General features: G+C 39.1%; 1 protein-coding gene and 1 pseudogene across 1 annotated transcript; one reads left to right on the top strand and one right to left on the bottom strand.

Annotated features, from left to right (window-relative positions):
* Positions 1–3,226: 3,226 nt before the first annotated feature.
* LOC122026621 lies at positions 3,227–3,742 on the bottom strand. The gene has a single exon (XM_042585355.1). It carries the CDS (start codon positions 3,740–3,742, stop codon positions 3,227–3,229), a length of 516 nt encoding a protein of 171 aa, XP_042441289.1.
* Positions 3,743–4,566: 824 nt separating this feature from the next.
* Positions 4,567–4,638, top strand: LOC122028345 (annotated as a pseudogene).
* The last annotated feature ends 19,450 nt before the right edge of the window (positions 4,639–24,088 follow it).

Here is a 24,088-nt window from a genome sequence, read left to right as displayed (position 1 = left end):
CCACACGACCATGTAGAGTTGCACGACCCGTGGCTTTAGTCTCCATGTTGGCTTCACACGGCTGTGTGAGGTCACACAGCCAGCTCCCTTAAGCTCATAGTGATTTTCTCTTCGTCATTTCGGCTCCTCCATCTCCTCCACGCCCATGAAAACGCTCATGGCCAGCTCGTGGAGGTTATGCACATCCTAAAAATGAAATACCCTAAATAAAATACTAGACTAAAACTCACTAGAGAAATAGAACGACAAAAAGGAATGATGAACTAAAATGAAAGAAAAATCCTTGGGTTGCCTCCCAAAAAGCGCTTGTTTTAGGTCTTTAGCTCGACCCCATTTCATTTAATGCAGACTAAACCCGTGGAAGGACGGCTCTCCTCCTAGGGTTAATGCTCCAGCCTGTGCCTTCAGTTTCGCTCATGCAAAACAAATGTATTTCGTGTTGCTTGCTGGAGGGGAACTCTCATGGAAATTGCACTCCTCGACTTTGTGTATGTTGATCTTGCGAGAATTTCTCTGAGAAGAGGGGTTGCAGATGGAGGGATCTGATAAATCAAACTCGATCTTTTCTTTACCAATCTCCAAGGATAACCTGTGACTTTCTACATTGATGATGGCTCCAGCTGTGGCAAGGAATGGTCTTCTAAAGATAATCGATATCTTAGGGTCTTCCTCCATATCCAAGATAATGAAATCTGTGGGAACTATACATCCACCCACTTCAACTGGCACATCTTCCACTATTCCCATTGGGTATCTGCATGAATGGTCAGCTAATTGCAGTGCCATATGTTGGTTGCTACTCGAAAAACCTAGAGGTTCCACTGTATAAAAATTTTGTACAAAAGTCTGAACCTTTTCCTAGCTACCATGTGTTCTTTTAAATTAAATTTTGGATCGCTTGCGGAACTTAACACGTTTGATCCAAAACTTAATTTATTCGTTCTTTTAGGTTTTGACTTGGGTCTCCTGCAGAACTTAACACGTTCGACCCAAATCACCTTAAGTTATTAATTCCATTAAATATTAATTTCCATAATTGGTTCCCAGTACTGACGTGGCGAGGCACATGACCTTCTTGGATATGGGAGCAACCATCACCGACTAGACAAAACCTTTTATAGAAAGCTAATATTTAATTTCCTAAAATAACTTTAGGTTAACCGAAAAGAACAATCAAATCACAAGGAAAAATAAAACAAAAGAACACAACTTCGAAAAACATATTCGAAATACTAGAATCGTAAGCCTCTTGTATTTAGTATTATTTCCATAAATAACTAGTATGATGCGGAAAAGGAAAAACTACTAGTTATACCTTCTAGAAAGACTTCTTGATCTTCTACCGTATTCCTCTTCTAACCTCGGACGTTGTGTGGGCAATTATCTTCCGAGATGAGAAACCACCAACCACCTTCTTCTCCTCCTAGCTAGGTTCGGCCACAACAAGGAAGCTTCACCAAGGAAGAAAATCAAAACACCAACCAAGCTCCAAGAGATGCTAGCTTTCTTTCCTTCTTCTTCTTCTTCTCCAAGTAGGATCCGGCCACCACAAGAGCTCCAAGGGAAGAGAGAGGTTCGGCAACCACAAGAGGAAGAGAGGGAGAGGATGATGATGATGGGCGGCCACACCAAGGAACAAAAGAGGGAGAGAAATAATAGAGGTTGTGTCTCATGAAGGCACCCTCACCCCTTCTTTTATATTCCTTAGCCTAGGCAAATTAGGAAATTTAATTACAATAAAATTTCCTTAATTTCTTTAACATGATTTAATTGAGAAAAATAAAATAAAATTTCCCAATTAAACACATGATGGCCGGCCACATCAAAAGAGATAAATTAGACAAGTTTTAATCAACAATTAAAACTTCCTAATTTGTTTTCGGAAATTTTAAAATTAAAATTTCTCTTTAAAAATCTCTTCATGGTTGATAAAAAGAAATTTCTATAATTTTAATTTTATCAACATGTGGATAATTTTAAAGAGAAAATAAAATATCTCACCAATCTACAAATAAGGAAAGAGATCTAATCTCTTTCTTTAATCTTTTGTAGATCTTTTACAAGAGAGATATTTTAATTTTAATTCTCTTTAATAAATTATTTCTTCCACATAATAAAAATTAAAATTAAATTTTTTTTTTAATTTAATTTGGCCGGCCCCCACTAGTTTGGGTTCAAGCTAGGGCCGACCACCCCAATTTATACCTAGGCCGGCCCTAGCTTGGTTCCCAAGCTAGCTTGGCCGACCCCCTATTGGTGGGTATAGAAGGTGGGTATAGGTGGGTATAGTACTCTATAAATAAGAGGCTACGATAGGGACCGAGAGGAGGAATTAGTTTTGGTCTCCCGATAAAATTAAGCATCCCGTGTTCGCCCCGAACACACAACTTAATTTTATCAATAATAATTCATTCCACTAGAGAACTATTATTGAACTACCGCACCAATCCCAAATTACATTTTTGGGCTCCTTCTTATTATGAGTGTGTTAGTCTCCCTGTGTTTAAGACATCGAATGTCCACTAATTAAGTGAGTTACTGACAACTCATTTAATTAATATCTTAGTCCAAGAGTAGTACCACTCAACCTTATTATCATGTCGGACTAAGTCCACCTGCAGGGTTTAACATGACAATCCTTATGAGCTCCTCTTGAGGACATTATCAACCTAGTATCTCTAGGACACGCTTCCTTCTATAATCAACAACACACACTATAAGTGATACCATTTCCCAACTTATCGGGCTTATTGATTCATCGAACTAAATCTCACCCATTGATAAATTAAAGAAATAAATATCAAATATATGTGCTTGTTATTATATTAGGATTAAGAGCACACACTTCCATAATAACCGAGGTCTTTGTTTCTTTATAAAGTCAGTATAAAAGAAACGACCTCAAATGGTCCTACTCAATACACTCTAAGTGTACTAGTGTAATTATACAGTCAAGATAAACTGATACCTAATTACACTACGACCTTCTAATGGTTTGTTCCTTTACATTTTGGTCGTGAGCTACTGTTTATAATTTATAAGGTACTGATAACATCATCTTCTGCATGTGACACCACATACTATGTTATCTACAGTATAAATTAATTGAACAACTACAACTAAATGTAGACAATTTGACCAAATGTGATTCTTTATTCATAATGAATGTTTACAAAGCTTATGCTTTCAGTATACACTCTAACACCATAGTGGTTAATTTAATGTTCTAGAGGCCCAGCTTCTTGCATAAATAGTACGGAAGTAGGTTGACGCTAGCCCCCAAGTCACAGAAAGCTCTCGGTATGAGTTCAGAACCAATTTTACACGGTATGGAGAAGCTTCCTGGATCCTGAAGCTTTGGTGGAGAATTTGCCATAAGGAGAGCGCTACAATTCTTTGTCAATGCCACGGTCTCAAAGTCACCTTTTTGCCTCCTGTTAGATAAAATTCCCTTTAAAAATTTTACGAACTTCGGCATTTGGTGTAGTGCATCTATCAGTGATACTTCTATGCAGATTTCTTTGATCTTCTTCAGGAATTGATTGAACTCTTCATCTTTCTGGGATGCTATAAGCTTCTGAGGAAAAGGGATCGTCTGATTCTGTGGGGTATCTTGAAGAGTTTCTTCAATCTTTTTAGTAGCCTCTTCTCCATCCCTATTTTGAGTCTGATTGGGAAATAGGAGAGAGGGCTCCTTCTCTGAGTTAAGCTCCTTCTGAGTAATGATTTGAGGATCTCCCATAGTACGTCCGCTCCTCAGCTTCATGCGGTTGTAATGTTCCACTGGATTTAAATCTGGCTTCCCTGGGAATGTACCCTGTGCTCTTTAGACGGACTGAGCTATCTGAGCTATCTGGCTGTCTTGCATCTTTTGGTATTTTTCAGAGTTTTCCAACCTCTGAGTCAGTTATTTGATCTCGTTCCTCATCTCCTTTTGCTCTGAGAGAGCTTCTTCAAGCATCTTTTTTGGACAGTTGTGAAGGTTGCTGTTGTTGATAGGTATGTTGTCCAGATTGGTGGCTCTGTTGCCCAGGCTGATAATTATGATGTGCTGGTCCTTGATCTTGATTATTCCGATATGAGAAATTGGGGTGATTCCTCCATCTAGGGTTGTATGTATTGAATTATGGATTATTTTACCTCTGATTATAGCTGGTTATTGCATCACACTGCTGAAGTTGGTTCATCTATGCTTGTATCGGCCCAAAGGGGCAGGTGCCTTGAGCGTGATCCATACCTCCACAAGTGTCGAAAACACATGCTATTGCATTAGCTGTGTTGTTCCCCATGGCTTCAAATTTCTTGGTCAGAGCGTCCAGCTTTGCAGACATCAGTGTAACTATATCTACATCAAATTTCCTTGACGCTTTAATTGGATTCCCCGTAAAAGAGCCACTGGATCTTTCAAATGCCCATTTATGGTTGTTCTGTGCCACATTCTCTATGATCTCTTCAACTTCATCGAGGCTTTTGTTCATCAGTGCTCCTCCTGCTGTAGAATCAAGAGATACCTTTGTATGATAATTTATGCCATTGTAGAAGGTGTGCAGAACCAACTATTTTTCAAGGCCATGATGGGGGCACTGTCTTAGCATACTCTTGAATCTGTCCCAAGCTTCAAATAATGATTCTGAGTCTATCTGTTTGAAGCTGGCAATCAGGTTCCTCATGTGAGCAGTTTTGCTAGGTGGGTAGAACTTATCCAGAAACTTCTTATAACGACCCACCTCCTACTAACTAGGCTGTGAGGCTGATCGTCACATTATACTGTACTAACTATTCCCTGACCACCAATGAACCTAGGTGCGGAAGCTGTACTAATTAAAAATTTTGCTAAGCTGTCATCATTTCTTGGTTCTATACATACTAAGATAGGTAAACTAACTATTCATAACATGTTTTACCTTCCCATGGCCAAGGAACTGAACTTAGACATTTTCCCACTGAAATCAGACCTACTAATCGATCCATTGATCGATTGGAACGTCGGATCGATCCAGTGATCGATCCAGCACGCTACTGTGCTCGGGGCAATAATTTGGATCAATCGGGTGATCGATCTAGGTTGATCAATCGATCCAGTGATCGATCCCAGAGCTGTAAAATACCAAAAATAGGCGAATATTAATAATAGAATTTTCCGGAATTTTTAGAAATTTTCCGGGAATTTTTCGGAGCTCGAACGGACGAGTTAACGGGGATAAAAACGGGGCCCGGAAAAACCTGTTTAGGCGACCCGTTTAAGCGAGGAAATGTTTATTTTATATTCCTTTTTCTTTCTTTTCCTTTATTTCCTCTCATCCTCGCCGATTCTCTCATCCTCGCCGAAAACTCCCTCTTCTCTTCTTCTCTCACGCCGAATGCCCTAACTGCCACAGCAGATTCTTCCTTTTCTTTACCACAGAAGCCGACTCCTCCTCCCATTTGGGCTCGCGACACCGCCGATCCCTTGCCGGAGCCCTAGCATCGCCGCCGACCCATCTCCTCTCGTTCCTCTCTTGCGCCGAGTGACCGATTTCTCCTTGCACTCACGAGACACCGCCGGTCACTGGAAACCAGCGCCAACGTCACTACCGTTCCACCGCAGGCGTGTCTGTGCCCTAGACAGCCCCGCCGACCAGCGATTTCTTCTCCCTTCCTCTGGTCCGACGAGTTGCCGCCGACCGCTTAACCTCAGCAGAGTAGCACCACTTATTCATCTGTGCTCTTCTTCCTCTCTGCCGCATCTCTGCACCGCACCGTCGTTGCCCGGAAGGGTTGCCATCTCCTCCCTTCTTCCGGCCTCCACCTCACCCGACGCTTATGCCAGCCGTGCTATAGATCCGTCGCCGGCCGCCACTCACAGAGCCGACAACGAGCAGTGTTGGTTTTCCCTCTTTTGTTTCCCGAATTTTCCTTCCTTCCTCTGTGCCGAACCCCAGTGCCAACACCACCTTGCCTGCCGAGTTTGATCTCTGCCCTAGTTCCGAGTCTTGGCTCTTCCTCACTGATTTGTGGTGATCGGCTCTTGAGACCAGAGGTCCTCCCTCCCACGGCTTAGCTTCCACTGTCGTTCGGTCATTCTTCTTTCCCCGCTCACAGGTAAGTGAGGTGAGCAACGTACCCTTGCTATTTCTTCTTATCAGTAGTATTCTTTTGATCTGTGTTTGGATTACAGATCCAAGTAGTAACACTAGAACTTGTTGGTTTCTTGGTCAGCAACCATTGATTGGGGCGTTTGATTTGGAAGACAACAGGTCTACAATCTCGACCACAAATCTTGATCCAGTAGCAACTATATCTTGGCATTAGATCAGTGATCACGACTGTGATTTTGAGGTAAGGTGTAATAATTTGGAATTTCTTAATGTGATTAGGAATTCAGATACGTATTGAGATGATGTGGTCTATGGATTTAAGCATTTGCTTAGTTGTAGATCATAAGGGATTGGATTTATGTTGTTGATCATGTATAGGTTGATTAGGATCTTATCCTATTGGTCGTTGAGATTTTATTTAGCTATTCGTTGAGTTCTAGCTAAATAAATGTACGTATATTGGTGACACAGGATATTGACGCGAGACGTGTATCTCGGAGTCAGATTGGACCTTTCTATTTTCGGAGGCGGGTACTTTTGACTTATTGTCTTTGATATGCTTAGTAATGAAATTAATAATTTGCATTAATTGTGTTTTCTTATTTGTTTCGGTTAATCACTGCCCAATACATGTTACCTGTTTGATTGGTTATTTGATTGCATCTCTTATTGATCTTGTACCTGATTTATCATGCTCATGGGTAGTGATATAACCATGTTTCACATGTTCAGGACCTAGGTTTGATACCTTATTGATCAGTATATCTTGATTTGATCTATTCACTATGGTGCCCATTGTTATATGTCTAGAGGTTGGTTTAGTATATTACCATGCTTAGTGACATGCACCATTTGCATGATCGCATGCTGTGCGATAGATTGCTCCATTATTGTCGAGCACTTTGCCAGTTTTCATCACTGTTCGGTGCTCCGTTGTGACGCTCATGGGTAGCGTGACACAGCGTGTAGCACGTCAGTTTGACTCTTCCGGTGCTCCGTTGATCCGCTCATGGGTAGTGTGACGCAGCGTGTAGCACGTTAGAGATTCCTCTCCGTCATAGTGTACCGGGAGATGAGAGCATTGCGCTCCCCCATTTATGATTTGGGGTAGGAGTATGTATGTACTCCGACAGCATCCCGTCCACTCGATCACTCATCAGGAGTAGTGTTGCAGAGTGCACGGTTGTCACAGCCCTACCCACTTGGTCCCACTTTTGTTGTGAGTTGGCTGACTGGCGTCAGGGGTGACCATGACATTGGCATCATATGCATGATGCATTTATTATTTGTGATTGTGTTTGCTGCATTTATATACTGCATATTGTTTGGATACCTATGTTTCACATGCATACAAGTCTTCTATACCCTTCGGACTGTTTGTCCTTATACCGGGTCCTGGTTAGTACAGATTCTCTCCCGTCTTCTTCGGTTTACATTTACCTTTATCTTTATCAGGAGACTGTACGCATGATTAGTGCTAGGTGTTATTTCTTTACTTTGCATATCAATTGTACCTGCTGAGTGTTGGACTCACCCCGCCTCCATTGTTGTTATTTTTCAGGTTGATGCTGTCAGGAGGGAGTTCCAGTCGCTAGTCCCCACTGCACGTAGTGATAGATCCCTTGCAGACCTTGAGGATTGATTGACTTTTGAGTTTTCTTCTCGTTTGTCTATGTTTAGACTTGATTTGTTTGATACTTGGACGTTGTATTTATTTTTGTGATGTCGATGGATTTTATTTGGTCTTATTCTACTACATGCCTGTCGGGTCGGCATAAGAGGTGAGTTTCGTCGGATTTGAGTTTACGAGTGTAGTTGAGTAGGGTGGTTTTCGAGTCAGAGTATTACTGCTTGTTTGATTATATAAAACTGCGTGGTTGTTTGTGTGGTTGTGTTATATTTATTGTTATTATTCTAGCCGCATGTGGCTGAGGTATGGAGATATGTAGAAAGTTTTAGATTGTCCGCCGTACAGGGGAGATGCTGCCGAAATTTCTTCGGACTGGGACTCCTCTGGGACGTAACAAGAGCTCTCTGTTCGCGACAGAAATGGTTGGATCAATCGGCTGATCGATCCAGAAGCCTACTATTGGCGGAACAGATTGCCCAATCGATCAGCTGATCGATTGGGAACCCCTAATCGATCCACCAATCGATTGAGGTTTCTGATTTTGCAGCTAAACTCTGATTTCAGCACTGTTTCATGCCTCAATCACATTACAAGTTCTAAAATGACGAGAAAACACTCTAACAATGACAACTAACATTCTAACATCATAAAATAGGTGTTCTAAGCATGATAGAGTGCATAGTTAATGAATTTATAGCAAGTAACATACTATAGTGCAAAATAGTAAACACGGAAAAGTTCTAATGCTTAAAACAAATTGGCTAAGTCCCTAAGATCTTCATTCTAAGTTCCATCCACACACATCTTCACCGCATTGTTCCCCAGCCTCCGCTAGTCCATCTTTCCTTTACCTTTATCTGCAGTATAAGGAAAAGAAAGTATCTATAAGCTTTCGCTTAGTAAGAAACCATCTACCTCACTAAAACCATGCACACGATGCATTTATGCTTTTAAAAACATACTATTAAACATATGTTGAACTTGTTAGAACATGGCATACTGAGATCACTGAACATGAATACTAAAGCATGGCATATAAAGCTAATCATAAGCTATCATGAGTATCAATAGGAAAGAACTGAGCTGAACATAACTGATCTAAACTGAAAATGAATTCAACTCAACTAACATAATGAATCTGTGTGAGTTTTGAAAAGCTAATAATATAGTAGGTCAAAATACATAATCATACTGCTAATGGGTCCGGCAATTGTACATGCTATGCGCGCATCCCTAACTAGACCCGGGGTTTCAAGTCCCGAATTTAGTAAGGTTTACTAGGTTATCTAAACCTAGGGACCGACTATGTGAGCCCAACCCAATGGATATCTAATCCTGTACAGTGCCCCTACTGAAAGTAACATACTGAATCATAGCTAACTAATTTATCTTGCTTTTACTAGGTTATCTGAACCTAGAGGCGACTGTGGGTGCCCACCCATTGAACCGTAGTCCCATATATGCTGTAGCAAGACTACTGAGCTATTTTAAATGCTTCTATTGCATTTACTGAGCTATTAAAAATGTCTACTGTAGCATTTTACTGAGCTAAGCATTTTATCGAACACCTAGTGTGCTCCAACTCTCCCCTCTATTAGGGAGACCACCTCTAGGCACCCAACAACGTCTAGAATCTCCAACTGAAAGGAGAAAACGTGTCTGGCCCATCTAGAGGTGCTCAACTAAATCCCTAATTCTGCGAGGAGGGTTAAATACACCCTATGCGTCGAAGAATCTACATGTAGCTAAATTAAAAGCATTCTATCGTACAAAAAGCTACTTATACTGCAGGTGAGGGGTTTCTTACCTCCTGTTCGGTTTTTCTTACGATTCTAATCGCTGGATTTCCGGAGGAGACGATCCTTTCGACGATCTTCTTGTGTCTATGCGTTCCTCTCGCAGAGGGGAGCGTCCTCATGTCGAAGTCGTCGCCGGAAAGTACCCTTGGGCCGAACCCTGACCTTGCTTGTGGTTGGCGCCGAGAGAGGAAGAGAAGAGAGGGGTGATCGGCGGAAACTAGGGTGAGGGGAAAAGTTACGATCAAAATAACTCTTCACTAATTGATTTCCTATTTATATTAAGTGGGTATTTCGGCCCAACTTAAATATAAATTTAATTGTCTCCCATTCCATTCAGCACGGCTCTGCTTGGTTCACTTGGTTACTATGGTTCACCATAAGTTATAGGACCCATAGGTCTCGGGTTCAATTCCCGCTTAAGCCATTTTCATTTTCTAATTATTTTTGCTACTTCCGCTATCCTAAAAATTCCATAAAAATATTCTAAAATTTCAAAAAAATCATAGAATATTTCTAAAAATAGTTTTGAGAATTTTCGAGTGTTACACTTCTACTCACACTGCTCCCAGGATGATATGTTGTTCGTTGGAAGGGAGTTCAGCCACTGCTTGGCTTTGTCTTTCAAGGAAAACTCGAAGAAAAGTAGTCTGACTGATTCTGGAGGGACCCCGTTCACCTTCAGAGTACTACAGATCTCGTAGAACAGCTCTAGGTGGTGGTTTGGGTCCTCATGTGGTCCTCCTCCAAATTGATTTTGTTGGACCATGTGGAATACTGTGGGTTTGATTTCAAAGTTGTTGGCTTCAATGGGCGATCAGGTGATGCTGGAACGAACCCCTCGTGCATATGGTGTCGCGTAATCTTTCAACAGTTTGTCATCCATTTCTGAGGATTTTTGTGCCGCTTGGAATGCCTTGATTTCTTCTCCTCAGACAGATCCTGTCAATCTCTGGATCAAAGGGTAGTAGCTATCCTGAAAGGTTAGCTCTACACATGCAATAATAAGATATGAAATATGATAGCGAAATAAAAAAAATAATAAAAAAGAAATGAATGCGGAAAATTAAGAAAAGAAAAGAAAGCCTAGTCTAAACCGATATGATTTTGCTAATGTTATAGACGCAGTCCCCGGCAAGGCCGCCAAAAACTTGTTACGAACCACAAGTGCACGGATTCATCGTCAGTAATAAAAATATAGATCCCACAGGGACTGGTTATAAGTGTTGGTGCGGTTAGCACTAACGGTCTAACTTAGGTTTTGATGAATGACAAATCGGATTAAGTTAGGTTTGTCGTGATCTAACACTCTGACCGAGTGTGCAGATGAAGTCCAGACGGGTCGACGGGCTAACCGAATATCTGGCACGAAGTCCAAGCGGGTCGACGGATTGACCGGACACTTGGCGGGAAGTCCAGCTAGGTCGATGGGCTGACCGGATAGCTGGCGAGAAGTCCAAGCGGGTCGACGGGTTGATCGGACGCTTGGCGAGAAGTCCAGACGGGTCAAATGGCTAACCGGACGTCTGGTAGGTGAGTAAAGGTAAGTCACTGGAAGGGAGTGACTGTGAGGACGCGTTCCCGGAAGGGAAACATTAGGCGTCGATCCGGCTTAGATCCATTTCGGATATCTAAGTCGAGATCGTAACTAGATTCCGGTCTCGGAAAGACGGAATCTAAGTCATACTCTTTTTGCTAAACTATAAACTGAACTAACACTCTGTTTTGCAGGTTATAATTTATAAATTTTCCTCGGACTAACCTTGTTTTGCAGGAAAGATGCTCCCTAGAAAAAGGTGGTCCGGGCGCCCGGTAGGGATCCGGGCGCCCGGGAGGCAAAATTTATCCAAATGCAGCGTCGCCACATGGAGCTCACTAGTTGGACCTACCATGTCTCACCAGGGCGCTCGGAAGGGATCCAGGGCACCCCGAGCTTCATATAAAAGAAGGGGCAGAGACAGAGCTTCAACAACAACTCAGAATATGCTTTCCTACACTCCTGCAACGCTGCGAAGTTCCGACAACGCTGTTCTTTTAATTTTTTTTCTGTCAGTATAGCTTTACTTTGTTTTTCATTAGAATTCCTGTATTAGTTTGTAATAGTTATCGAATTGCTAGTGAATTTTCCATCGAAAGCACCCTCGTGTGCGGGCCTTGGAGTAGGAGTCGACACAGGCTCCGAACCAAGTAAAACTTGTTCTGTGTTAGCATTGATTTTCTTTTTCCGCTGCGCTTACTCTTATCGAAATTTTTGTAATCGATATTCACCCCCGTCTATCGAAATCTCACGATCCAACAAGTGATATCAGAGCAGGTACCGCTCTGATTTGGTGCAACCACCAATCAGACAAGGGGGTGATTGTTTTCTTTATTTTTTTTCCCGGATTTCAGTTTTTCGCAAAGATCCAAACTGGTATTATTACCCCTTTGGAAAAAAAATTTCGTCGTAATTAAAACTAAACTAGTGCAACACCAATTTAGTTATTTTTTAATTTTTCCCGCACTACTAATCCAAGACCAAGTCTTGGTACCTCTCTATATTTTCTGTGTGCAGATTAAAAATGTCGCAAATCGAGGGCTTCAGTATAGTGCGACCTCCCCTCTTCAACGGGGATGACTTTCCGTACTGGAAGAAGCGAATAGAAGTGTATCTCAAGACAGACTTTGACCAGTGGATGAGCGCCACCAGACCCTACAAAATACCAGTAGACAGTTCTGGGAATCTACTGGATCCAGAAGATTGGACATCAGACCTAAAAAAGAAGGCATCAACAGAGAATAAAGAAATCAACACCCTACAGTGCGGATTGACTAGAGAAGAACTAAACCGGGTCGGACCACATAAGAACGCCAAAGAGCTGTGGGACAAACTGATCAAGCTGCACGAAGGAACGAGCGACGCTAAGGTAACAAAACGAGACTTGCTCTTAAATAGAATTTTTAACATAAAAATGCAGGAAGGAGAAACGGCCAGCCAACTCCACGCAAGAATTAAAGACATTCTCAACGGACTCCACGCAATAGGGCACCAAATGGACAACCGGGACTTAATAAGGTATGCCCTAAACGCCTTTCCACGCAACAGCTTGTGGGCATCGATCGTAGATGCCTACAAGATATCTAAAAATTTATCAAAAATAAAATTAGATGAGCTTTTTTGTGAATTAGAACTGCATGAGCAAACTAACGCCGGGGTCGAGAAAGGTGTAGCCTTATTTGTAGGTTCCTCAAAAGAAAAGAAGAACAAGTCTGAACCAGAAGAAGACTCTGACCAGAACTCTGAAGATGAAGAATACCTGGTGAACCTGGTAAAGAAAATGTTCACCAGGTGAAAAAGAAGCTTCAGCAAGAAGGACCTTCAAAAAATCAATTCTGCAACCGAATTGAGGAGCGTGACGTGCTTCGGATGCAACAAGAAGGGCCACTACAAGAACAAGTGCCCGAGATTAAAGATCGACAAACCGAAGCCAACCAAAAAAGAAGGCCCTCAAAGCGACGTGGGACGACTCCTCCTCAGAAGAATCGGAAGCAGAAGATCAGAAGCACCAGAGCCACCTCGCACTGATGGCCTGCGAAGCAGAATCGGAAGATGAATCGAAAGACGGGTCCGAACCCGAATCGAGCCACGAGTCCGTACTCATTTCCGAAGGTTCCGATGAGGTATTCCTAAACTTAAACCATATATTTTTTAAAATTATTTCGTGCTTAAATAATAAATTAGTTAAGTTAGAAAATGAAAACAAATTGCTTCTCGAGGAAAATCAAATCCTCAAGGAACAAGTTGTAAATAATAAACCAACTCAAAATCTAACACTTGAGGAGGAGAATTTATCTTTAAAATTATGTTAGAAAAATTTACTACTAGATCAAAAACTTTAGACTTAATTCTAAATAATCAAAAAGCATGTTATAACAAAACCGGATTTGGATATAAGTCGAACTCAAATAAAACATTTAAGTCATTAATAACCTAATACAAACCAACGAATAATGCCTGGGTTCTGAAAGCGTGTTTGACCACGCAAATAGGACCCAACCAATATTATATCCCTAAAGAAAAAATATATTACATAAAATCAAATAAACCAAATCAAAAACCAGAATACAAACCTGAACCAAAGAATTTAAAAACTAAACATATTAAAACTCAACAAAATGTAAACTATCACCAAGTAAAATATAATTATAAAAGAAATAGATATAAACCGAGAAGAAAATTAAATTAAATGGTCATCAATTCAGGGGGAAGCTCCAGAATAGCTGGCACCTCCAAAACTAACCTACCCGATAGAGTAATTAGGATTAGTTAAAAAGGGTTCAAGTTTAACTTGAAAAATGGTATTGGTAAAATATTGGATGATAATACATTAGGGAAGCTTAGTCTATGCATGTCTAGGAAGATATGGCTTCGACCTGGTGTATTTGGCTAAGTGGAACTGACCGAAGCTATCATTTATGAATCTTAACCAGTTAGACCAAGGTTTTGTACTAAGTCCAGTGGATAGGACTATTTGGAAAACCTCGAATGCATGGTTACTTTAACGATGTCCGAGTGGCTCACCATACCCCAGAAGTTTATCCAGAGAATACCTATTTGTTGAAACCCAAAACTAAACTTGAATCTAACATAAGTTAAAAACAAACTCTAAACTTGAATCAAATTCATCTCACTAAATTATACGATTCCCTGATTGAAAACATAGATCGGGTAAGATGACTAAGGATATTAAAATTAAATTAAAATTAAAATTAAATTAAATTAAATTAATTTAAATTTTTAACTTAAAATTATTTCAAAAATTAAAACTTATTTTTTAACTTAAAATTTATTTTAAAAATTAAAACTTAAACTTTTTAAACTTAAAATTTATTTTAAAAATTAAAACTTAAAGTTTTTTTAAACTTAAAATTATTTTAAAAATTAAAACTTATTTTTTTAACTTAAAATTTATTTTAAAAATTAAAACTTAAAGTTTTTTTTAACTTAAAATCTATTTTTTAAATTAAAACTTATTTTTTTAACTTAAAATTTATTTTAAAAATTAAAACTTAAATTTTTTTAACTTAAAAATTTATTTTAAAAATAAAAACTTAAATTGTTTTTAACTTAAATTTTTTTTTCATTTTGAAAATTAAAATTTAAATTGCTTTTAACTTAAAATTTATTTTAAAACTTAAATTTTTTTAACTTAAAAATTTATTTACTTAAAATTTATTTTAAAAATTAAAACTTAGTTTTTTTTTAACTTAAAATTTATTTTAAAAATTAAAACTTAAATTTTTAAACTTAAAATTTATTTTTAAAATTAAAACTTAAAATTTTTTTAACTTAAAATTATTTTAAAAATTAAGACTTATTTTTTTTAACTTAAAATTATTTCAAAAATTAAAACTTATTTTTTTAACTTAAAATTTATTTTAAAAATTAAAACTTAAAGTTTTTGTAAATCTATTTTAAAAATTAAAACTTATAGTTTTTTTAACTTAAAATTTATTTTAAAACTTAAATTTGTTTAACTTAAAAATTTTTTACACTTAAAAATTTATTTTAAAAATTTAAATTAATTTTTTTTTAAATTAAAACTTATTTTTTTAAAAAATTTATTTTAAAAATTAAAACTTAAATTTTTTTAATAACTTAAAAATTTATTTTAAAACTTATTTTTTTAAACTTAAAAATTTATTTTAAACTAAAACTAATTTTTTTGAATTTATTTTAAATTGAAACTTAAATTAAAAAAAATAACAAAATAAAAATCGGAGTCAAAAACCAGGGGCGGGCGCCCCTGGTATACGGATCCGGGGTGCCCGGTGGGGATCCGGGGTGCCCGGTGGGGATCTGGGCGCCCCGCCCCGCTTGACCCCGGGCGCCCGGAATAGGTCCGGGCGCCCGCACTCCTCTATATATAGGGGGGCAGGGGCGCCCCCTACCCTTGCACCTCCTCTTCCAAGCTTTCGTTCAAGCTTCTTTCAAGCTTGACTATGAAAGCATTCAAAGTTAAAATTTTCTCTCGTTCTACGGTTAATACGTGGTCGCGAATCAACCGAGGTCGCTAGTTCTAAAAATATTTTAGCAATGACTCCTCGGTAAAATTCTTATCTTCTATTTAAAGTTTAAGAATATTATTGCATATTTGTTTTCTTTAATTAGTATAATTTTGTTATATAATTTAGGAAACGGTCTAAATCTGGTGCTGGGCCCTCTACTCCCAGTGTTGATCCTAGGTTTCCCACTGATGAGCTTAGGATTAAGTTTGAGTCAACCATCTACATGGCCATTAGGACCAAATGTATAGAAAAAGTATTCTTTTTACGCTCTTGCATTCCAGCTATTGAGGCCATAAACCACTACAACCTTCAGAACCTTGTTGAATGTACTAGCCAGTAAACATAAGTTTGTGTGCAGAATTTTACAACAACCTAATGAAAGTAGACGACTTTACCTATACTACTAGAGCAACTGGGACTGATATCACGTTGTCCCCTACTTTCATCCGAGAGTTTTTGGAGTTACAGGAGTCTACCTGTCCCTTTCAGTGTTATCCTCCCAAGGAGCTACCCTTTGGAGATCCCTACTCGCATATCACTCTTGATACGATTTATTCGTATTTTCTTAGGGGCGAGCGAGTACCCACTGTGACCCAGTTTAGGTCAGTTACCCTTCGAGTTCAGGACTATGCCCTCTATTGGGTCTTAGTCTTCTGCATTCTACCACTGAGCACTCGCGACATCGCGGTGATGCGTCCATTCCACTCTTTTCTTCTCTATGCCCTGTGTCATAGGTTAGATATTGACATTAGCCTACATATCTTTTCCACCATTATCTAATCAGCCGGATACGTGACTAGTGGGCGAGTTCATATGCCCTACTATCACATTTTGACAGCATATATGTCCTCTTTGGACATTGATGTCACCAGAGGTGACGTCCGCCACATGACCGAGTTTGACGTTATAAGATCTAGGAACTTTTCCCTAGCTAGTATTAATATAGATGGTGCAGGTATCATGTCTTGGAAGAGGGGGGCACAACACCAGCCCGATCCAGATGCTCAGCAGGAGGAGGCAGAGCATGATGAGTTTTTTCTCGCACTATTTCCCGACGAGGCCGCTCCTGCCCTAGCACCAGCTCGAGCCCCATGTCCTCGCACTCTAGCCGATCGAGTATCCGGACTAGAGAGAGCTATGTCGAGCCTCCAGCAGGAGTCCTCCGAGTTTCACCGAGACATACGGCGAGAGGTCTCCGATCTCCGACGAGAGGTGCGGTAGGAGGTCTCCGATTTACGGCGAGATGTGCGGCAGGAGATCTCCGACCTACGACGAGATCTGCGAGTGGATGACTGGACTCGTCACACTGAGATATTGGCACTACTTCAGTCGTTGGGTTTCGGACCACCTCCGTCATCGTCTCAGTAGTCGTGATTATCACATGGCACTGTTATGACACTATTACAGCTTTTGTAGTACATATTATTCTATTGATCTTCATTTTCAGATCTGATTGGTTATACTCTAATTTAATAGACTAGGATTTTCAAAATTCATAAGTGTTTTAAATTCTAGGTTAAAATTGTTTTAAAACCTTTCAACTTTTAGGATTTCAAAACAACTTTAGCTTTAGACTAGAAAAATTCTCTTAGAAATCATGTTCCCCCAGGACTAGTATTTAAGTATCTCACCAACACCCTAGGATTACCTTGCTTATGATTGACAAAAATAGAAAGGGGTGAGATGTATAGGCCAATTGCCTGGACTTAAGATGCTTATGTCAGTGCATCGATATAAGTCTGGGTGTTAAAAACAAAATATACATTAATCAGGTTAAGTTATTCAGTTTAGTCAACCACTAACTGATCACAATGAACTTAACTTGACTAACCAAGTGAAAGCTGCCATCTTCTGATAGTCAGTAAGTACCTAATTGGTTAGACAGCTACTTTAGATGTCCGATTTAGGGGGAGGATTAAATCAACACTTAACACCAACATTATTTTCTCCACCTTAAACATAATATTTATTTCTAATTGTAACGACCACCCTTCTTACTACTACTACTACTCTCTAAGAGTGACCGCTACTTAACTACTAACTCTACTTAACCGGTACGTTACTTAACTACGAGAAATCTCTACTGAAAAATTTCGGCAGAGTCTCCCCTGTACCGGTGACCAAATCATCAATACAAACAAACTATACTCAGCCATAGGCGGCTGGAACATATATCTTCACAACCACGCAGTATAATATCACAAATAAAAGAAGGAAACTACCCTAACAATAGCAAACATCAATATCACTCCATCAATAGAACCCAACTACAAACGCGGAATAAACTTAATTACAATATTGACTCATAATAACATTAAAAGAAAACTAAAGAACTCTAAACAGAAAAGTCTTAACAATTCCTTAGCAAACTCTTGATCTCCCCATAGTCCAGCCATCACACACCTTCATCACCACCACCTTGTCGCCTTCCTTGCTAAATCTTTTCCTTTCCTTTATTTGCAGTAGATGAAGTCTATAAGCATAAAGCTTAGTGAGCGCTATCTACTCACAAAAACTCGATATGCATGTATATAAATAAAAACATGCTAAAACTGAATGCTAACATATAAAACTACTCATGCTCATAAATAGCAAAGGAATCATACTAACTGAAATACTAAACATGTATAGCTAATCATGCTCATAAACCAATAAAGGAATAAAACTATAACTGCATGCTGAAAGCAAATAAAGCTAAACATGCTGAATAATCTAATAGCAAGAAACAAATAAAACTACTACTGCATGCTTCAAATAACAAGAAACTAAACTTTCTAACTCTAAACATATTTGAAGCTTGTTGCATTTGTTTCAAAACTTATACTTTAATACTTCAAAATAATAATAAACTTCTTTTGGGCCGGCATTGTACCACTTAGCGCGCATTCTTAATAAGAATCGAGGTAGCTAATCCCGAAACTACTAAGATACTTCTAGGCCTTGTGCCTAGGGGCATCTTGGAGCCCATCCCTTGGACCTTGTGTCCGGTACATGCCCTTTAAAAGTAAAATACTTTCTTTTTAACTATAACTTCTTTATACTTGCCCTTACTTGGCATTTAAGCAAACACCTTGTGTGCGCTTTTGATATTCAATATTCTGGAATTGAAATCAAGTCTAAACCTTAGTCTTTCTTGCTTATAGTTCTTAAAGATAGAAACTCATGCTTATGTAATAGCAAAGAAACTAATAACTGCATGCTCAAGATATTCTAATAGCAAAAGAGACTAAAAAGTATCACCGTGCACATCTAGTGGCAAAGGGAACTGATCATGCTTAATTAATAACAAATGAATTCTACTGATGTTCAACTAATAGCAATGAAGACTGTTAAGGCTACTGGTGTTCACACAAAGCTACTATTAAGATTTTCCATGTTCACTTGATAACAAACAAAGCTACTGTTATTTAGTAATAGCATGGAAGGGCTGTACACATAAATGTGATAACAAATAAAAGTTACTGTTAAAAGGCTTAAACTGCAATGCTATATATGTGATCCAACCTCACAAGCTACTTGATATACAGAAGTGCACATCAAAGGCTCACGCTTTAAGAGATACAACGTTTACAATTTCATGCCCTCATTAAACCCGAATCCATCTATACTTCCTTGAACATGACAAGCAAAAATCACTTGTTTCAGACCCAAGCTAAGAATAAATTCCAAAGCTCCATTCCGTGGGTACATAATAATACCAGAAAAAGCAATAAAAGAAGTAGATCTAAGCAAAGGTCTAAACAACATGCCTACCCATTCAAATTCCTTCTCCTCTTCTTTAACAAACTCATGACATCAAAGGTAAGAGAATTATCATTGATAACCTAGATTCGAATCTGTTCTTCATGCCTAACCTAAACTATCCTTCTCTTCTTTCTTTTTGGGTTCACGGCAGCAACAAAGAAAAAATACAAGCTTCATGAAACATGCTCCGAAATCAACACAAGGACTAGCATAAATCCGAAACAAAAAGACATGCTGTGGATGATAAGGAATGAAATCGAATTCCGAAATCAAAAGGAAAAGAAGATCAATGTCGCGGAACTACTCCTACTGTAGGTGAGAAGCAACTCACCGTGATTTGCTTGGAATTACAACCAATCGGAACGAACTCTAGGGCTTCGGAAAGATGAAGTTCTCGGCTTCCTCTTGTGCTCACGCGTGCTCCTCTCTGTCGGGATGACCACCACAGATGAGGTTGGCCGGAAGACAGCTTCGCCGGCGCCGGAAGGAACCCTAGGAGACGCCGTGGTTTCGCTTGTGGGTTTGTCGCCTTCACGCAGCCGAGAAGAGAAGAGATTTTTAAGAGAAGTTTTTGATTTTCCGAAAAGAAACCTAAATTCCTTTTCTTATACTAGGGTTAAACCGAATTATACCTTAAATATAATCCGTTCTTTCCTTAATTAACAAAAACTCGCCGGCACAGCTGGTCAATTGACTTTTAACCGAAGCAAGGTGTCTCGGCTTCAATCCCTCAGCCGCGCACTTTTTTCCCAATTTATTCCCTAATCATTAACTATGCTATAAACTTAATTCTCACCATATAAGGTTAACAAAAATTGTGTAGCTCAGCTGGTTGGGCCGGTTTTGCTTGGGTCAGTCCGACCCGAGATCGTGGGTTCGAATCTCACCTTCAACATTTTTTTTTAAAACTTCTTTCTTTTTGTAACCATACTAAACGACCTCCAAAAATTACGTAAAAATACTCTAAAAATTCCTAAAAATCTATAGAATATTTTAAAAGTATTTCCAAATATTTTTATGGACTTTTAGAACTTGAAATAGGGAAAATTGGGTCGTTACACTAATAATTTTTTAAGTATTCAAATTGGTCTTTGGTTTCAAATTTAAAATTTTTACAAACTTAATAAGTCTTGAAAAGAAAAGTTTTTCAAACTTAGTTTTTGAAATCTTATTTTTCAAATATTTTCTTAAAACTAGCTTTTATAAAATTAAATTCTTCAATTAGATTTTATAAACTCAGATTTTTTTTCAAACTTAGTTTCAATCAGTTTTGAAAAGTAAATAATATCTTTTAAAACTCAATTTTGAAACCTTTTTCAAATTTGAAAAATGTTGTTTGGAAAATCTAACTTTGAAAACTTAACCTTAAAATTTTGATTGTCAAAACTTATGTTTGAAAAATACTTCAAAATTGAAACATATTTTGAAAATTCACCTTGATCCTAAAATTTGAAACTTATACTTATATTAGAAAATTAGCTTTTCAAATTTCTGATTTGAAAATCCTCCATGAATTTGCAAAGTCATTTTTGAAAATTAACTTTTGTAAAAATAAATCTTTAAATGCTTTATATTTAGCCGCTCTTTCAAAACTTAGCTATTTTCCAAAAGACTATTTTACATGTTTAGCTACCTTAAAAACTTAGTCTTAAAAATTAATTTAATGTTTTAAACAAATCTTCGAAAGTTCAAACTCCCCCAAGTTAACTTGACATCGTTTCCTACATTTTTTTATGTATTCTGTATTTTTGAATGTTTAAAATATATCCTTGTTTGATGAATGCCAAAGGGGGTGGGATAGGTGGTTAAGTTAGAAAAACAAAATAAAATTAAAAACTAACTTAAACCTCATGCTAGAACAAAATGTTTAACTTTTTTACTCGCATATTTTTACTAACTTAACCAGGTTGTCATTCAATCAAAAAGGGGGAGATTGTTGGTGCGGTTAGCACTAACGGTCTAACTCAGGTTTTGATGAATGACAAATCGGGTTAAGTTAGGTTTGTCATGATCTAACACTCTGACTGAGTGTGCAGACGAAGTCCAGACAAGTCGACGGGCTGACCGGATATCTGGTACGAAGTCCAAGTGGGTCGACGGGCTGACCAGACGCTTGGCGAGAAGTCCAGCTAGGTCGACGGGCTGACCAGATAGCTGGCGAGAAGTCCAAGCGGGTCGACGGGCTGACCGGACGCTTGGCGAGAAGTCCAGACGGGTCGAAGGGCTGACTGGACGTCTGGCAGGTGAGTAAAGCTAAGTCACTAGAAGGGAGTGACTGTGAGGACGCGTTCCCAGAAAGGAAACATTAGGCATCAATTCAGCTTAGATCCATTTCGGATATCTAAGCCGAGATCGTGACTAGATTCCAGTCTCGGAAAGACGGAATCTAAGTCATACTCTTTTTGCTAAACTATAAACTGAACTAACACTCTATTTTACAGGTTATAATTTATAAATTTACCTTGGACTAACCTTGTTTTGCAGGAAAGATGCTCCTTGGAAAAAGGTGGTCCGGGCGCCCGGGAGGCGAAATTTATCCAAACGCGGCATTGCCACGTGGAGCTCACTGGTTGGACCTGCCACGTCTCACCAGGGTGCCCCGAGCTTCATATAAAAGAAGGGGCAGAGACAGAGCTTCAACAACAACTCAGAATCTACTTTCCTACGCTCCTGCAACGCTGCGAAGTTCCGACAACGCTGTTCTTTTAATTTCTTCTTCTGTCGGTATAACTTTACTTTGTTTTTAATTAGCATTCATGTATTAGTTTGTAATAGTTATCGAATTGCTAGTGAATTGCCCATCGAAAGCACCCTTGTGTGCGGGCCTTGGAGTAGGATTCGACACAGGCTCTGAACCAAGTAAAACTTGTTCTGTGTTAGCATTGATTTTCTTTTTCCGCTGCGCTTACTCTTATTAAAATTTTTGTAATCGATATTCACCCCCCTCTATCGAAACCTCACGATCCAACAATAAGCACTAGCAATTATTCACTAAGGGTTAGCTAGACTACCAATAGTTGAGAATAGTCTAAGGAAGAAAGGTCGGGAAGAAGAATCAAGAGCTGGTGAGTCGAAGTGTTCACTTGATTATGAGGAGTTCTAGGAGGTTGGTTTCGTTGTGGTGGTATTGATGTGTCACGTTTTATCCTATACTCGCTGTCCTTTAACATGCAATTGTCAGAAACTAAAGCGGCTATTCTTAAGTACCAAAATAAAGAAGGACCCTAAGAAGTCCTATTACGGTTTACCCCTATCACTAGGGAACCTCGGCAAATCTTGAGGACACGACTCTAATTGGTAAGGTATGAATAGTGGTTAAGAACTAAGTTTGGTCTCTCACTTCCTTGAGGAGAATTTGCCTCTCCTTTCAAGGAAGTATCCTAGATGTCCGTGAACAGGTTACCCCTGTCATTAGGGCCCCTCGGGTGTACAATCTAGGGATAATCCCTCTACAAGGTTAACAAGTTCTACACAATCAAGCAACATGCAATTGAGATAAAGCATAAAAGATCATCCAACGAGTATAAACATAATACAAGTTTTACATCAAACCGAACCACAACTACTCCCTAATCCTAGAACAAAAGATCTACTCCATAAGTATCAGAGAAATACTCAAAGACATAATGTAGATAAACATACAATCTTCAGACATGGAGAAAGAAAGAAAGAAAGAATATGCTTATCCAATGACGACGAGTGGCCTTCGGATCCAATTCTCTGCTTATGGAGTCGATATGGTGGTGGAAGATCACTAGATGGAGGTTTGAAACGGCATGGGATGACTTCAAGATGTTTCTCCAATTGATGGCTCGCTTTCCCCCTCTCCCCCCTCGAGAAAAAGAGTTAAAACCCTTATATAGACTAGGGTTCAGCTGTGACGACACAGCCATGCTAAGATGGCACAGCTGTGTTCATTCTCTTCTCTGGTGGTGCTGCACGACCGTGCCAATTGGCACGGCCGTGTGGTGTCTGGCCTCGGTCCCTGGGGCATGGCTGTGCAAGGATGCACGGCCGTGTACTTCTTGGTCTCGGCATGGGGTGGCACGACCATACAAGGCTACATGTCCGTTTGTTGATCCTCCTCTATCTTGGCCGCACGGCCGTGCAAGCATTGCACAGCCGTGCACTGCTCCCCTTCTGTCTAGTCACACGGTCGTGTAAGGTTGCACGGTCGTGTTCTTCGGCTTGTTCCGGTGTGTTGATAATCACCATTTTTGCTCCGAAAGTTATCCCTGTCAACATAAAACCAAACAAAGAGCAGATATCTGAACAAAAGAGTATATATAATGAATACAAGATAAAAGAGGCAATCATGCAATGAATATATATCCATAAAGTACATGAATGTGCGCTAAAACATGCGTAAATGATCATAATATTTGCGCACATCAGCCATGTATTGTTTAAGAGGAAGTTTTAATTTTTTATTTTAAAACTTTCCTTTTTAGTCATTAGCAAGGATTAAAAGGAAGTTTTATTTTTTTTTAAACTTTCCTTTTTTGCCTTGAGCAAGGATTATAAAAGAGGGGAAGAGGGAGCCTTCATGAATATATGACCTTAGTCTCATCTCTTGATCCTTGTGTGGCAAACCCTTGCTTCTTCCCTTGCTCCTTATTTTCTTTCTCTCAAGGCCGACTATACATCAAGAAGTTCCTTTTCCTTGGTGGCCGGCTACTTGGAAGAGAAGAAGAAGAGAAAAGAAGTTTCCTATTTTGGCATCCCTTGGTAGCTCGAAAGTCTTGGAGGAGAAGAAAGCTTGGGTGGATTTCATTTTGGTAGATCGTCGCCCA

The sequence above is a fragment of the Zingiber officinale genome, chromosome 10A, assembly GCF_018446385.1.
Source record: "Zingiber officinale cultivar Zhangliang chromosome 10A, Zo_v1.1, whole genome shotgun sequence".
Taxonomy (NCBI): Eukaryota; Viridiplantae; Streptophyta; class Magnoliopsida; order Zingiberales; family Zingiberaceae; genus Zingiber; species Zingiber officinale.
Note: the sequence above shows the minus strand (reverse complement) of the source record. Positions and strands in the feature narration are given on the sequence as shown.